Source organism: Neoarius graeffei, chromosome 9 (assembly GCF_027579695.1).
Source record: "Neoarius graeffei isolate fNeoGra1 chromosome 9, fNeoGra1.pri, whole genome shotgun sequence".
Taxonomy (NCBI): domain Eukaryota; kingdom Metazoa; phylum Chordata; class Actinopteri; order Siluriformes; family Ariidae; genus Neoarius; species Neoarius graeffei.
This window is the reverse complement of record NC_083577.1, coordinates 18,947,612-18,965,078: the sequence shown is the minus strand read 5'-3', so window position 1 is coordinate 18,965,078 and position 17,467 is coordinate 18,947,612. Positions and strand designations below refer to the sequence as shown.

Genomic DNA, 17,467 nt, shown 5'->3' with positions numbered 1-17,467 from the left:
TAAAGTTTTGAGCTTTTAAGTGAAAGACGTGTGGCAGCGGGGGCGTGGTCAAGCGCCGGTCTGTGACAGGAGGGTGGAGTTAGGGAAGGTAGGTGGCAGAATCACTACACCTGACTGCAATTAACCTGTTTGTGTGTCTCCCCAGTGACCGTGCCCTATTTAGGGAGGGAGAGCAGAGAGCAGAGGAGCTCATCTCCGGATTAGACGCTGGCTGTGTGTGTGTGTCTCTAGCCAATGCAAAATTGTTCACTGAAAAGTGTGGCAATTACAATTTACAAACCTGATCTCTGTCCTGATCTCTGTCCTGCCGTCCTCTGTGCTCCACCCACTCCTATTGAACTGCTACAACATGCAAATAAAATTTAATTTATTTATGATATTATAGTTCTCTGTATTTTTACATGAGCTTACAGAAGGAAAACACATTTGATGCAATCCAATAATACTTTCATTCACTGTGACTATTTTAAGAAGTTATAAACATTCTTCTAAAGCATCACTTGTTATTTTCTGTGGGTCTCTGTATGTATACAATATTCAGGCATGAGATTTTTCAGCTAAAAATCTGATTGAAGACTTCCCTTTCATTGTTATTATATTAAAATTCAAGACAAGAGTATTATTTCAGATTTTTCACTCTGCGCTCTCTCAGGCCTGATACATGAATCCCATAACCTATAGTCATTGATAGAACAATATCTCATCTCATCTCATTATCTCTAGCCGCTTTATCCTTCTACAGGGTCGCAGGCAAGCTGGAGCCTATCCCAGCTGACTACGGGCGAAAGGCGGGGTACACCCTGGACAAGTCGCCAGGTCATCACAGGGCTGACACATAGACACAGACAACCATTCACACTCACATTCACACCTACGGTCAATTTAGAGTCACCAGTTAACCTAACCTGCATGTCTTTGGACTGTGGGGGAAACCGGAGCACCCGGAGGAAACCCACACGGACACGGGGAGAACATGCAAACTCCACACAGAAAGGCCCTCGCCGGCCCCGGGGCTCGAACCCAGGACCTTCTTGCTGTGAGGCGACAGCGCTAACCACTACACCACCATGCCGCCCTGATAGAACAATATAAACAATTCAAAAACTCATTAATTGTATAAATTTCAAATGGTTTGCAATTAACTGGGATCCACTGTTTTTATCGTTTCAACCTCGCATCATACCCTCGTCCAATTGAAAATGTCGTTCACGCACTTTTCTCCCCCATGAGAATTTTGAAAAGTTGGCAAGTATGCGACTTGTCCAGGGTGAACCCCGCCTCGCACCCACAGTCAGCTTGCCCGTGACCCTGCACAGGATAATGGATGGATGGTGTGTTTTCTGGGTGGCACGGTGGTGTAGTGGTTAGCGCCGTCGCCTCACAGCAAGAAGGTCCGGGTTCGAGCCCTGTGGCCGACGAGGGCCTTTCTGTGTGGAGTTTGCATGTTCTCCCTGTGTCCGCGTGGGTTTCCTCCGGGTGCTCCGGTTTCCCCCACAGTCCAAAGACATGCAGGTTAGGTTAACTCATCTCATTATCTCTAGCTGCTTTATCTTGTTCTACAGGGTCGCAGGCAAGCTGGAGCCTATCCCAGCTGACTATGGGCAAAAGGCGGGGTACACCCTGGACTAGTCGCCAGGTCATCACAGGGCTGACACATAGACACAGACAACCATTCACACTCACATTCACACCTACGGTCAATTTAGAGTCACCAGTTAACCTAACCTGCATGTCTTTGGACTGTGGGGGAAACCGGAGCACCCGGAGGAAACCCACGGGGAGAACGTGCAAACTCCACACAGAAAGGCCCTCATCGGCCACGGGGCTCGAACCCGGACCTTCTTGCTGTGAGGCGACAGCGCTAACCACCACACCACCGTGCCGCCGGTTGGTGACTCTAAATTGACCATAGGTGTGAATGTGAGTGTGAATGGTTGTCTGTGTCTATGTGTCAGCCCTGTGATGACCTGGCGACTTGTCCAGGGTGTACCCCGCCTTTCGCCCGTAGTCAGCTGGGATAGGCTCCAGCTTGCCTGTGACCCTGTAGAACTTGATAAAGCAGCTAGAGATGATGAGATCAGATAATGAGATGGTGTGTTTTCTTTCTTCCTCCGTCCTGAGGTGGCGCTGTGGCAGTTTCACTCCTAAAAAACGAGCTGCCGCTTCAAAGTATTAGTTACAGAAGAAGTGTTTACGCAACTAGGAAAGGATAAATACTGTATTATGAATGATAAACTAACGGTGTTAAAGAATAAACATTTCGTGAAGTAGTCAAAGATTTTAAAGGTAAGCGGAAGCAGCTCACAGACACATTTAACAGTGAATGAGAAATTGATGTTGTTGTGATTGTGTTTATTTTTTTTAAAGCATCATTTAGCGGTTTACCTGTCTTGATACACTGGAGCAAATGTAAAACAACAACAAGAATAAATAAATAAACACTTATAATCACAAACAAACCGGTACACATATAAGAATCTTAATGAGATTAAATGAGATTTCTAGCTGCTCTTCAGTCCTGCCTGTTTGCTGCTTATGAGTGCAGTTTTATGTGATCCTGCATGAACACACGGCAAACTCATTTTCATTTGATTTGATTTGATTCATCTTTGATTTACTGTGCAACATCCTGTATGAAACTTGGAAAGCTTGGTCAATAAACTTCATAATTGACCCAGAATAGCTACTCTGTACAGGGAATGTTTGTTTGGAGGAGTGCTGTTTTAATATAATAATAATAATAATAATAATCTCATCTCATTATCTCTAGCCGCTTTATCCTGTTCTACAGGGTTGCAGGCAAGCTGGAGCCTATCCCAGCTGACTACGGGCGAAAGGCGGGGTACACCCTGGACAAGTCGCCAGGTCATCACAGGGCTGACACATAGACACAGACAACCATTCACACTCACGGTCAATTTAGAGTCACCAGTTAACCTAACCTGCATGTCTTTGGACTGTGGGCGAAACCGGAGCACCCAGAGGAAACCCATGCGGACACGGGGAGAACATGCAAACTCCACACAGAAAGGCCTTCGCCGGCCACAGGGCTCGAACCTGGACCACCTTGCTGTGAGGCGACAGCGCTAACCACTACACCACCGTGCCACCCCATAATAATAATAATAATGCCTGGGTGGTGAGAAGTGGAGTTGATTTTACCCCTCTAAAGTCATTTGGATTATAGTTTTCCTATTTCCCAGAACCTTCTTGCTGTGAGGTGGCACAGTGGTGTAGTGGTTAGCGCTGTCGCCTCACAGCAAGAAGGTTCTGGGTTTGAGTCCAACAGCCGGCAGGGGCCTTTCTGTGTGGGGTTTGCATGTTCTCCCCGTGTCTGTGTGGGTTTCCTCCGGGTGCTCCAGTTTTTCCCCACAGTTCAAAGACATGCAGTTAGGTTAACATGGGGCGGCCTTGGGCTGAGGTGCCCTTGAGCAAGGTACCGAACCCCTGACTGCTCCCCGGGCGCTGTAGTATGGCTGCCCACTGCTCTGGGTGTGTGCGTGTGTTCACTGCTTCAGATGGGTTAAATGCAGAGGATGAATCTGTGTACATGTGACAAATAAAGGTTTCTTCTTCTGTAACAGCATGCGTTTTATACATCTTTTACAACTGCAACTTGCTAAAAAATGACAATTTATTAATGAATGAAATGTCATACTTTTTACCCATTTATAGTTACATTTAATATTGTGGAATGGCTGTGAAGGCTGAAGATGTCCCTGTGTGTGGAAAACCTCCTGACAGTTACAAAAAACCAGTGCTGGAGACTCATTTTCCATAAATGCAAAATAAACAAAGCTGTCATAGTTGCTGTTAGTGAAAATTTATTACAACCACAATCGAGAATTCAACAGCGCTGTAATCTAAATGTTTTACAGTATAATGGGCAATTTTTTTTTTTTTTAAAAATACAAGGATGCTTCAAAAAGTTCTCGGCCTCACCTGGAAACAATGGGTGTAACTCCCATTTTGGAACATAACTGTGTACTGTAAAGCCTTATATCATTGTCCACAAGAACTCAAACAAAAGAAATAATCAAAGAAAAAAGGAGAGGAAAGCTTCGGGCTGGCGTGCTGCTGCTCCAGGACAATGCGCCTGTCCACACAGCACAGGAAACGGGCAGAAGCAGCCAAATGTGGCTTTGAACTGCTGCCCCATGCACCTTACTCACCTGAGCTGGCACCATCTGACTTCTATCTGTTTCCCAAACTGAAATTTCATTTGCATGGTTGCCATTTTCAGAGTGATGGTGAAGTCATCCGTGCTGTTGAGGAGGATCTGGAGGCTCAAGATGTGACCACCTTCTGCGAAGTGATAGACAAGCTTGAACATCAGTGGACCATGTGCATTGAAGTTAAAGGAGACTATGTTGAAAACTAATGCAAGAACAATCTTTCTCCTGTGACATTTTCTGGGTGAGGCTGAGAACCTTTTGAAGTACCTTCGCAAATGTAACATTGCAATTGTAGATAAGTTGCTGTGGTATAAGAGACATAAATCACTTCACAACGTGCTGTACTAGGAAAATAATCAACTTTGATTTTGTAACATAAATTTCTCTTGGTGCGAGGCCACATCACACCACTGGGTGTTTTATTTTACACTTCGATATTCTCATCTTCCGATGTTTGTTGGTAGATTTTAGAGAGCCTGGACTCTGTCAGATGTTTAATTGAATGGGAATATAGTTTTAGATTGTCATGCTTACCAGGCAGTCAGTTAAATTTGCATGCAGTTTTATCTTCACCAGCAACTGTCTAGCTGTGTTTGATTTATGCAATTAACTACAGTCATTTCCAAAAGTATTGGAATGACAAGGCCAATTCTATTGTTTTTTTTGTTTTTTTTTTTTTGCTGTACACTGAAGGTATTTGAGGTCAAAAGATGAATACGACACAAAAGATTATAATTTCAGTTTTCATCTCTTGATATTTACATCTAAATGTGTGAAACAGGGTGGCACGGTGGTGTAGTGGTTAGCACTGTCGCCTCATAGCAAGAAGGTCTGGGTTCGAGCCCCATGGCCGGCGAGGGCCTTTCTGTGTGGAGTTTGCATGTTCTCCCCGTGTCCGCGTGGGTTTCCTCCGGGTGCTCCGGTTTCCCCCACAGTCCAAAGACATGCAGGTTAGGTTAACTGGTGACTCTAATTTGACCGTAGGTGTGAATGTGAGTGTGAATGGTTGTCTCTGTCTATGTGTCAGCCCTGTGATGACCTGGCGACTTGTCCAGGGTGTACCCCGCCTTTCGCCCGTAGTCAGCTGGGATAGGCTCCAGCTTGCCTGCGACCCTGTAGAACAGGATAAAGCGGCTACAGATAATGAGATGAGATGTGTGAAACAACTTGGAACATGACAGCTTTTGTTTGAACCCACCCATTTTTCAAATGATCAAAAACATGTGACTGATGGGGGTTATTTGTTTATGATGGTGGCAGCAGAATTAATTCAGAAGTCTACAGAAACAATCTGTCTGCCTATTTAGAGAAATACATCCAATTTAATTGGGATGAAATTCATCATGCCTCAAGACAAATGAGCCAAAAGATACTGGCCATGTCAGTCAACAGACCTTAACCCAGTTGAGCAACATTTCACCTCCTGATGAGGACACTGAAGGAAAAAAACAAAAAACAAAAAAAAAACCAACACCAAACAACCACTCAAAGGAACTGTGGTACAAGCCTGGAAAAGCATCACAAAAGAACAAAACAATGGTTTGGTAATGTCAGTGAGTTGCCAGCTTGGTGCAGTTATTACAAGCAAGAGATACAGAACCAAATTAAATTAATTTAGTTATATAGTTATGCTAGTAATTCACTGTAAGACTGTCTTTTCCAATACTTTTGCTTACCCAATAATTTGCCACAAATGGCGCCATTTTCTAAGTTATCAGTAAAAAAAAAAAAAAGATGAAATTCTGATCTATTGTCTTGTATTCATCTTTTGATCTAAAATCCAAAAGTCTTCAGTTTATAGTAACAAAAAAAAAAAATTATTGGCTTTGCTGTTCTGATACTTTCAGAGGGGACTGTAGTTTATATCTGTTGAGATTACTGAAATGAGATTCAGAAAGTAGGTCAATAACATAAGCTCACACTAACTTGTGTGTCCACAGAAAGTAGAACTGGTGATCAGGACTACCATTAGACCTAATGTTGATCCATAGCTCAGCATTGATTTTACTCTGATTTAGATGCAAGATATTTTTTTTCCTATTAGCAACTATTTGTGCAGTTGCAGAAAACTCAATATTCTTTTTTTTGTGGGAGGGTAACTGAGCATTAAGGTCTTGTAAGTTATGATGTCCACACTGTTATTTGTTCAAATTTGGTCTCTCAAAGGAAGAGACTGCAAATTCACAGCCCACAACCGCTTTGTTAAATTGTACAATAGCTGTGAAATGCTATTTCTAGAGACAATGCTAACTAACATCCAATGTAGAAATGTCTTTTGATCAAATGTACTTCCATGTGCCCGACAGATCAAGTGTATGTTAAATTCCTTTAATGGACACTAATCAAACATGAATTATGCTACATTAGAAGAAATTGGACCAAAAAGAAGCTATGAGAATCCCCAGCTACTGTTTTTAACCTTCCATTTTTGCATGTGTATTAGATTTCTCAGGTTACTTGTATTACATACTAATAATATTATTTTTCCACAGGATTTATCATGGACTCTGAGTTGCTGCGTGGCTGGGATGCAGAGCGGGTGGAGTTAAAGGCAGAGTTATCCAGGCTGGAGGAAGAGCTGGCTGAGAGTCGGGCAGAGACAGAGCAACTTCGATCTCGATCAAATGTGCTGACTGAACGGGTCAGAAGAGAAATAGTTATTCATTCAGTCACTTGTTAGTCATTCACTCAGTCCCTCACTCACTTGAGATAGAGATATTTATTCATTCAGTCGCTTGCTCGCTCATACCCTTGGTCAGCCAGTTGCTCGCTCACACCCTCAGTCGCTCGCTCACACTCTCGGTCAGCCGGCCGCTCGCTCACACTCTCGGTCAGCCGGCCGCTCGCTCACACCCTCGGTCGCTCGCTCACACCCTCGGTCAGCCGGCCGCTCGCTCACACCCTCGGTCACTCGCTCACACCCTCGGTCAGCCGGTCGCTCGCTCACACCCTCGGTCAGCCAGTCACTGGCTCACACCCTCAGTTGCTCGCACACACCCTCGGTCAGCCGGCCGCTCGCTCTCACCCTCGCTCGCTCACACCCTCAGTCACTCGCTCACACCCTCGGTCAGCCGGTCGCTCGCTCACACCCTCAGTCACTTGCTCACACCCTCGGTCAGCCGGTCGCTCGCTCACACCCTCAGTCACTCGCTCACACCCTCGGTCAGCCGGTCGCTCGCTCACACCCTCGGTCAGCCAGTCACTGGCTCACACCCTCAGTTGCTCGCACACACCCTCGGTCAGCCGGCCGCTCGCTCTCACCCTCGCTCGCTCACACCCTCAGTCACTCGCTCACACCCTCGGTCAGCCGGTCGCTCGCTCACACCCTCGGTCAGCCGGTCACACCCTCGGTCAGCCGGTCGCTCGCTCACACCCTCGGTCAGCCAGTCACTGGCTCACACCCTCAGTTGCTCGCTCACACCCTCGGTCAGCCAGCCGCTCGCTCACACCCTCGGTCAGCCAGCCGCTCGCTCACACCCTCGGTCAGCCAGCCGCTCGCTCACACCCTCGGTCAGCCAGCCGCTCGCTCACACCCTCGGTCAGCCAGCCGCTCGCTCACACCCTCGGTCAGCCAGCCGCTCGCTCACACCCTCGGTCAGCCAGCCGCTCGCTCACACCCTCGGTCAGCCAGCCGCTCGCTCACACCCTCGGTCAGCCGGTCACTCGCTCACACCCTCGGTCACTCGCTCACACCCTCGGTCACTCGCTCACACCCTCGGTCAGCCGGTCGCTCGCTCACACCCTCGGTCAGCCGGTCGCTCGCTCACACCCTCGGTCAGCCAGTCACTGGCTCACACCCTCAGTTGCTCGCTCACACCCTTGGTCAGCCAATCGCTCGCGCACACCCTCAGTTGCCCGCTCACACCCTTGGTCAGCCAATCGCTCGCTCACACCCTCAGTCGCTTGCTCACACCCTTGGTCAGCCAGTCGCTGGCTCACACCCTCAGTTGCTCCCTCACATCCTTGGTCAGCCAATCGCTCGCGCACACCCTCAGTCGCCCGCTCACACCCTCGGTCAGCCAGTCCCTGGCTCACACCCTCAGTTGCCCGCTCACACCTTCGGTCAGCAAATTGCTCGCTCACACCCTCAGTCGCTTGCTCACACCCTCGGTCAGCCAGTCGCTCGCTCACACCCTCAGTCGCTTGCCCACATCCTCGGTCAGCCGGTCGCTCGCTCACACCCTCGGTCAGCCAGTCGCTGGCTCACACCCTCAGTCGCTTGCTCACACCCTCGGTCAGCCAGTTGCTCGCTCACACCCTCAGTCGCTCGCTCACACCCTCGGTCAGCCAGTCGCTCGCTCACACCCTCGGTCAGCCAGTCGCTCGCTCACACTCTTGGTCAGCCAGTCGCTCACTAACACCCTCGGTCACTCACTCACACCCTTGGTCAGCCAATTGCTCGCTCACACCCTCAGTCGCTTGCTCACACCCTCGTTCAGCCAATCGCTCGCTCACACCCTCAGTCGCCCGCTCACACCCTCGGTCAGCCAGTCCCTGGCTCACACCCTCAGTCGCTCGCTCACACCTTTGGTCAGCCAATCGCTCGAGCACACCCTCAGTTGCCCGCTCACACCCTCGGTCAGCAAATTGCTCGCTCACACCCTCAGTTGCTTGCTCACACCCTCGGTCAGCCAGTCGCTCGCTCACACCCTCAGTCGCTCGCTCACACCCTCGGTCAGCCGGTCGCTCGCTCACACCCTCGGTCAGCCGGTCGCTCGCTCACACCCTCGGTCAGCCGGTCGCTCGCTCACACCCTCGGTCAGCCGGTCGCTCGCTCACACCCTCGGTCAGCCGGTCGCTCGCTCACACCCTCGGTCAGCCGGTCGCTGGCTCACACCCTCAGTCGCTTGCTCACACCCTCGGTCAGCCAGTTGCTCGCTCACACCCTCAGTCGCTCGCTCACACCCTCGGTCAGCCAGTCGCTCGCTCACACCCTCGGTCAGCCAGTCGCTTGCTCACACTCTTGGTCAGCCAGTCGCTCACTAACACCCTCGGTCACTCACTCACACCCTTGGTCAGCCAGTTGCTCGCTCACACCCTCAGTTGCTCGTTCACATCCTTGGTCAGCCAGTCACTTGCTCATACCCTCGGTCAGCCAGTCGCTTGCTCACACCCTCGGTTGCTCACTCACACCCTTGGTCGGTCGCTCGCTCACACCCTCGGTCAGCCGGTCGGTCGCTCGCTCACACCCTAGGTTGCCCGCTCACACCCTTGGTCAGCCAATTGCTCGCTCACACCCTCAGTTGCTCGCTCACGTCCTCGGTCAGCCAGTCGCTCGCTCACACCCTTGGTCAGCCGGTTGCTTGCTCACACCCTCGGGCAGCCAATCACTGGCTCACACCCTCAGTCACTCGCTCACACCCTTGGTCAGCCAATCGTTGGCTCACACCCTCAGTTGCTCGCTCACACCCTCAGTTGCTCGCTCACACCCTCAGTTGCTCGCTCTCACCCTCGGTCAGCCGGCCGCTCGCTCTCACCCTCGGTCAGCCGGCCGCTCGCTCTCACCCTCGGTCAGCCGGCCGCTCGCTCTCACCCTCGGTCAGCCGGCCGCTCGCTCTCACCCTCGGTCAGCCGGCCGCTCGCTCTCACCCTCGGTCAGCCGGCCGCTCGCTCTCACCCTCGGTCAGCCGGCCGCTCGCTCTCACCCTCGGTCAGCCGGCCGCTCGCTCACACCCTCGGTCAGCCGGCCGCTCGCTCACACCCTCGGTCGCATGCTCACACCTTCGGTCAGCCAGTTACTCGCTCACACCCTCGGTTAGTCTGGCGATCGCTCGCTCACACCCTCAGTTGCCCGCTCACTTCCCTTGGTCAGCCAATCGCTCGCTCACACCCTCGGTCAGCCAGCCACTTGCTCACACCCTCGGTCAGCCAGCTGCTCGCTCACACCCTCAGTTGCTCGCTCATACCCTCGGTCAGCCAGCCGCTCGCTCACACCCTCAGTTGCTCGCTCACACCCTCGGTCAGCCAGTCGCTTGCTCACACCCTCGGTCAGCCAGTTACTCGCTCACACCCTCGGTCAGCCAGTTACTCGCTCAAACCCTCGGTCAGTCGGTCGCTTGCTCACACCCTCAGTTGCCCGCTCACACCCTCGGTCAGCCAGTTACTCGCTCACACCCTCAGTTGCTCACTCACACCCTCGGTCAGCCAGTTACTCGCTCACACCCTCAGTCGCCCCTTCACACCCTTGGTCAGCCAATCGCTCGCTCACACCCTCAGTTGCTCGCTCACATGCTCGGTCAGCCAGTCGCTTGCTCACACCCTTGGTCAGCCAGTCGCTGGCTCACACCCTCAGTCGCTTGCTCACACCCTCAGTCAGCCGCTTGCTCGCTCACTCACACCCTCGGTCAGCCGGTCGCTTGCTCACACCCTTGGTCAGCCAGTCACTGGCTCACACCCTCAGTCGCTCGCTCACACCCTTGGTTAGCCAATCGTTGGCTCACACCTTCAGTTGCTCGCTCACATGCTCGGTCAGCCAGTCGCTTGCTCACACCCTTGGTCAGCCAGTCGCTGGCTCACACCCTCAGTCACTTGCTCACACCCTCGGTCAGCCGCTTGCTCGCTCACTCACACCCTCGGTCAGCCGGTCGCTTGCTCACACCCTTGGTCAGCCAGTCACTGGCTCGCACCCTCAGTTGCTCGCTCACACCCTCGGTCAGCCGGACGCTCGCTCACACCCTCGGTCAGCCGGACGCTCGCTCACACCCTCGGTCAGCCGGACGCTCGCTCACACCCTCGGTCAGCCGGACGCTCGCTCACACCCTCGGTCAGCCGGACGCTCGCTCACACCCTCGGTCAGCCGGACGCTCGCTCACACCCTCGGTCAGCCGGACGCTCGCTCACACCCTCGGTCAGCCGGACGCTCGCTCACACCCTCGGTCAGCCGGACGCTCGCTCACACCCTCGGTCAGCCGGACGCTCGCTCACACCCTCGGTCAGCCGGACGCTCGCTCACACCCTCGGTCAGCCGGACGCTCGCTCACACCCTCGGTCAGCCGGACGCTCGCTCACACCCTCAGTCGCTCGCTCACACCCTTGGTCAGCCAATCGCTCGCTCACACCCTCAGTTGCTCGCTCACACCCTCGGTCGGTCAGCCGGCCGCCCGCTCACACCCTCGGTCGGTCAGCCGGCCGCCCGCTCACACCCTCGGTCGGTCAGCCGGCCGCCCGCTCACACCCTCGGTCGGTCAGCCGGCCGGCCGCCCGCTCACACCCTCGGTCGGTCAGCCGGCCGCCCGCCCGCTCACACCCTCGGTCGGTCAGCCGGCCGCCCGCCCGCTCACACCCTCGGTCGGTCAGCCGGCCGCCCGCTCACACCCTCGGTCGGTCAGCCGGCCGCCCGCTCACACCCTCGGTCGGTCGCACCCTCGGTTGCTCGCTCACACCCTTGGTCAGCCAATCGCTCGCTCACACTCTCAGTCGCTTGCTCACACCCTTGGTCAGCCAATCGCTAGGTCACTCCCTCAGTCGCTCGTTCACAGCCTCGGTCAGCCAGTCTCTCAGTCACTCCCTCAGTCGCTTGTTCACAGCCTCGGTCAGCCAGTTGCTCGCTCACAGCCTCAGTCAGCCAGTCGCTCACAGCCTCAGTCGCTCGCTCACACTCTTCGTCAGCCGGTCGCTCGCTCACACTCTTCGTCAGCTGGTCGCTCGCTCGCAGCCTCGGTCGCTCGCTCGCAGCCTCGGTCGCTCGCTCGCAGCCTCGGTCAGCCGGTCGTTCGCTCACACCCTCGGTCAGCCGGTCGCTCTCTCACACCCTTCGTTGCTTGCTTGCTCACATCCTCGGTCAGCGCATCCTGATTGGTCTGTCTTGTTAAGTAGACCAGTCAGTGTTCTGTGTGGGCAGGCTTTACGTCTTTTCTCCCCGAGAGAGTGAGCGTGAGAGCGCATGTGCCGCATGCATGCTAATTGCTAAACGTACTTCACCTCAGACTACACGAAAGTGTCCCCTTGCCTTCATAGCGGTAAAATAATGAGGGTGTTGTGCACTGTACTGTTTGTAACAGTGACTTTAGCATTGGCCATGGCAGGGTACACAATTATAAAAGACATGTTGAGGTGAGTTTAACAGTGCCATTTGTTCATGTGCAAATTATTTACACTCGCTGGCTTGCTGCTAAGGCTACATGATAAGAACAGACTCCTTGAAAACTTGCTTAAAATAGCAATCGAATGTAAAAAATGAGTTAAATAATAGTAATAAACAGTTTACATAAATAGTATAAGTAGTCTACGTATTTTTTCACATTTTCTACATATAGGCTGTTCTGATTTGGTTTACAGACGAAAGAAAATTACTCAATAGAGTATCACATATAACTGCCCCAGCCAATGTAGTAATGATACCTTATGCTTTTGCATCTTTTATGGACCACATCTTTTAGGGATTGTTGAAAATCACAGTTTTTATAGTAATCATTCAAGAGTTACATAAGTAAAGCTCCAACAAAACCAGTTCAGTCCCCTCAGTGATCCGGCCCTGTTATTGTTTATGAAATTCTGGGGAAGCCGAGAACAGCAGGTGTGTGTGTATATAAAAATAACCACGTCATAATATCTAATTATAGATTATTAGACTCTGAATTCATCAAAATCGGAGAAATGGCTATCAAATACCTCAATAAAATAAATATCTGTGGCAAATCATCATTTCATTTGGACTTTTTATTGTATTTTTCTTTTGTATGGTTCACATTTAACCATCACAAATGTCATAAAATATTTGGTGGGAATTCTATGACGGCGCCAAACTCACTCAGTTTGTTTTCATTCACAAAATGATTCTGTCCCCCTTATCATGTCGAACTTTTTTTTTTTTTCAGTTTAATTTCTTTAAATTAATATATACTTCACATTTTACTGGATTAATCAAGATTTAACCTTATTTCCTCCAGAAGCTTTGAATTTGTACGAGTCTAACTCTTAAAACTGCAGATCAGGTAATGTGTTATAACAACACATGCACCATAATGGGACATTGGATAGTTTCTGTTTGTTACTGTTAAAGTTTGAATTTTATTGAGAAATTATAAATCATTAAAGCATAATGATTATCATAACTATACCTGCTTTTTGATAAACTTTGTTAACCACTGTAAGTAAGCGCAGGTTGATTGGAGAAGAGACGGATGTATGTGCAGGAAGAGTGTCTTTATTATAAAAGAAATAAACAGGCATATAGTCCAAAACGGCAGGCTGAATCAATAACGATAAACAGGCAAAAGGGTTGAGCGAAGCACAGAGTAAACTGGGCAGGACAAAATCGGAAACCAAAACACCGAAACAAGAGCCAATTGCTGGGTTTCACGTGATGTCACATCCGCCTCATTAATTATTCAAAACTTTAGCTGGTGGTCTACCAAAGCTCAGTTAACAAAATGTTTGTATGGAGAAGGTGCATTGCTTGCATGAAAAATGCCTTACGCTTGCATTCTTGCAGGTTGTTTAAATCGATCAAACCATGAAACTGATAAAAGTTTCTTCAGGGTTCCCTGTGAACTAATAAAAAAGGGTGAACGAACACAGGATTTCACAAAAAGACGTCAAGAAAGGTGGCTTTTGAGCCTCTCACTGAAATCGAAGGGAGCCTAGTCGAAGCATGCTCGAGTTTGCAGTGATCATTTGGTGAAAGGTTTGTACTGTATATCCCTCTCAGCTATGTTGTTAGTGTTTTCCAAGTACTATTCTTGCTATGTGTCACTATTTAACGGTAATTTTTTTAGTCATGAAGCAGTAAAGTCCCCAGCTGTTTCTTTGTTTACTCCTCACAAAGTCCATATGCGTGAAGATCGCGACAAAATTCTTCCCCAGCTATACAGTTACAATGCGCCGTGATCACTTCTCTGTCTTGTTTAACTAAGATCCAGGCCTTTAAAGGGGTTTCTGATCTTTGTGAATGATTTACGTGAGAGATAAGAGCCAGCACAAGTGAGAATCAAGCGAACTGTTGTTTGTTTACACTTCAACTTGCAGCGCTTCATTGTAAAGATGCGAACGAAAAGCTTAAAAAAATACTTACATGGGCAAAAACAATACAGGATTCATTTGGCAGCAACTTGATACCGAGGTCCTTTACCCAGCCACGTACAAAAAAAAGTTGTAAGCCTCCATACTCTTCCACGCTTTTGTCTGTTTTGCGGTGTAGAAGGACGTCTGCAACACCAGATAGTTCGAGATGTCGGGGAACTCGACTGAAGGGTAGTTTTCGAGATTGTATGACAAATCCTTCTTTCCCAGACTGTAGGGGTCGATTCCATTGCACATAGCAATCTTCTGAATATATCTAAAGCAAGCACCGGCTTCTAGATTACGAGCATACTCTGATAAGTTATCACTAGTTGTTTGCACTCCGGCAGCCATTTAGACCACCAGCTATTCACTTCCGGTAAAACCACTAAGAAAAGTCACGTGACTGAAACCCAGCAATAACCAGGAAGACAATGCAGTAACACCAGTTTGGTAATGGTGATAAACAACGCAATACTTCGCACCGTGTAGGTGTGTGCAGCATCCTTTTATGCACGTGCTAATTGCGCTTAATCCAGGGTAGGTGCTTGTCGTTAGAGGCTTGCGCTGTTCAAGGTGAACCTGAGTGAAAGTCTGTTGCACACACCGATGCGTGTGGAAGTGACAACCACTGTCTTTTCATTGAACTATTAAATACAGTACATGGTAATAAAAAGGGTTATGGTCAGGATAAGTTAATACATGGCCAGGACAAGTGAAAAATCTTGCTGCTTGTCTGACTGGACAAGTGGATTAAAAAGTTAATGTTGAGCTCTGAGAAACTTGAAGTGGTCATTCATTGATGGGATCTCTGGACGCAGTCTAAAAAAGCATTAGTTTCAAAAGCATGCAGAATCCAACATGCACCTGCAGGTAGGCCTATTTGATATTCTTTAATTTGGACTTGTGAACGTTTCAGTCTTGTCTGTAACATAATCTTCTTGGCCTAGGTGGTAACCTGTCACCATTTCAGCAGATGTACGAGCCATTCATACATGAAAATAGTGTAATTAAATAGCATTAGATCTAGGTCTAAATAGTATTTTAGAATCACTGTCTACTATAGTTGATCATGACTGTAAATTGCCAAATAGTGTGTTCCTTTTTTAAATTTCATTTTCAATAATTTTTAATAATTAAAAAAAAATTAGTGTGTTTTATATTAATCTTCATTCATCTCATTATCTCTAGCCGCTTTATCCTGTTCTACAGGGTCGTAGGCAAGCTGGAGCCTATCCCAGCTGACTACGGGCGAAAGGCGGGGTACACCCTGGACAAGTCGCCAGGTCATCACAGGGCTGACACATAGACACAGACAACCATTCACACACATTCACACCTACGGTCAATTTAGAGTCACCAGTTAACCTAACCTGCATGTCTTTGGACTGTGGGGGAGACCGGAGCAAACCCACGCGAACACGTGGAGAACATGCAAACTCCGCACAGAAAGGCCCTCGTCGGGCACGGGGCTCGAACCTGGACCTCCTTGCTGTGAGGCGACAGCGCTAACCACTACACCACCGTGCCGCCCTATATTAATCTTGTAATAGATAATTTTTTGGGTCTGTGTTCATGATCATACATACTATAAATTAATATGGTGATGGTACACTGCTCCAAATCTACTCATCGTGCCGCCCTATGGGAAGAGGCCTAACCCTTCAACCAGTTCCTGAACTGTTTGCCTTCCAACAATTTTACATGTTCAACTTGGAAATAAATTTTTAAATTTTGCCCAGTGACTTAGCAGTTGCATTCCTGACTCAAGACTAGCATGTTTCCTTTAATATTCTTGCCTGAAAAGTGACCCACTGGAATCACCTGCAAGCTCCCTGGAAATGCAGGAGAATGCATTTCGGCGTTTCTTTTAGCCTTTGGCTTCCAGGGCCCTAAGGCGGGCCCTAGACCCGGCTGATTTGCTCGGCAGCCTTGCAGCCTCGGCTGGTGGTGCTATATAATTTTCACCAACTGCGACTTAATTTCCATCTTGTGTAGCGATTACTGCTATTCATTTTCTTTTTCCAAACAAATTATTCCCTGTCACTCATTTGGTCACTCACTGTCATTCATTCAGCTAAGCAGCATAGTCCAGGAATAAATTAAAAATCCAAATGTGGCATTTACCTAAAACATAAAGTTAAAATGTTGAACATGTAATAAATAGAATTGTGGACAATACATGAAATAAGAATATATGTCCCTCTATTCCAGGGGTGGGCAATTATTTTTTCCATGGGGCCACATGAGAAACAGAAAATTTTGTGGAGGGCTGGACCAAAAGGCTGAACTAAATTCTGCATAATATTAATTGTATTTCTTTATATAAAGCAGTAAATAACATTGTTTTTACAAGCTGCTAAGACTGGTAAGAGTATGGAAAAAACGAGGTTACCTTACAAAAAATGTCATTTATTCAATCAAATTTCCCAAAACAATGGTTAACAAAATGTGAATGTTTGTACCTTTTTTTTTTTTTTTTTTTTTTTCCAGTCACATTCACCCCAGGCGGCACGGTGGTGTAGTGGTTAGCGCTGTCGCCTCACAGCAAGAAGGTCCTGGGTTCGAGCCCCGGGGCTGGCGAGGGCCTTTCTGTGTGGAGTTTGCATGTTCTCCCCGTGTCCGCGTGGGTTTCCTCCGGGTGCTCCGGTTTCCCCCACAGTCCAAAGACATGCAGGTTAGGTTAACTGGTGACCCTAAATTGACCGTAGGTGTGAATGTGAGTGTGAATGGTTGTCTGTGTCTATGTGTCAGCCCTGTGATGACCTGGCGACTTGTCCAGGGTGTACCCCGCCTTTCGCCCGTAGTCAGCTGGGATAGGCTCCAGCTTGCCTGCGACCCTGTAGAAGGATAAAGCGGCTAGAGATAATGAGATGAGACATTCACCCCAAAACACAATAAAGACATCACAATATTGTCTTTCTACTCCAAATATCAAGCAAGATATATCATATTATAATAATGATGCCCACATTTGTAGTCTAATCACTTCATTTGGTGTTTTTCAGTTTTTTATTTGTTCAGTGAGAGAAATCTCGTCTCTGTTGGTCTTTAACGAGTGCATCAGAGTCAGGTTGAATGTCTGAGGTGGAGATGCGAAGCACAGCTGACAGATGATCATCAGTCCATTCGGTGTCGGTATCAGATCTACAGATTGGCTCGGGCTCCGGCGCCTGCTGGTGACGTCACACTATGTGATTGGCTGGACCGTTTGAAGGATGACATACAAGTTTGTGGTTGGTCTGGACAAATTACGGAAGTAGTTATCGCGGGATTAGGTTTCATGGGATTTC

At 49.0% G+C, this 17,467-nt stretch overlaps 1 protein-coding gene across 5 annotated transcripts in view; it reads left to right on the top strand.

Annotated features, from left to right (window-relative positions):
• Nucleotides 1-2,190: 2,190 nt before the first annotated feature.
• si:dkey-230p4.1 (centrosome-associated protein CEP250) overlaps nucleotides 2,191-17,467 on the top strand; it is a 70,229-nt gene continuing 54,952 nt past the window's right edge. For all 5 annotated transcript variants that reach the window (XR_009655331.1, XR_009655329.1, XR_009655328.1 and 2 more), the window contains exons 1-2: nucleotides 2,191-2,286; nucleotides 6,668-6,816. Coding sequence is in view for 1 of the 5 variants with exons in the window: in XM_060929159.1 (XP_060785142.1) it covers nucleotides 6,676-6,816 (141 nt within the window). In the remaining 4 variants the exon portion in view is untranslated. The remainder of the gene's footprint in view (nucleotides 2,287-6,667; nucleotides 6,817-17,467) is intronic.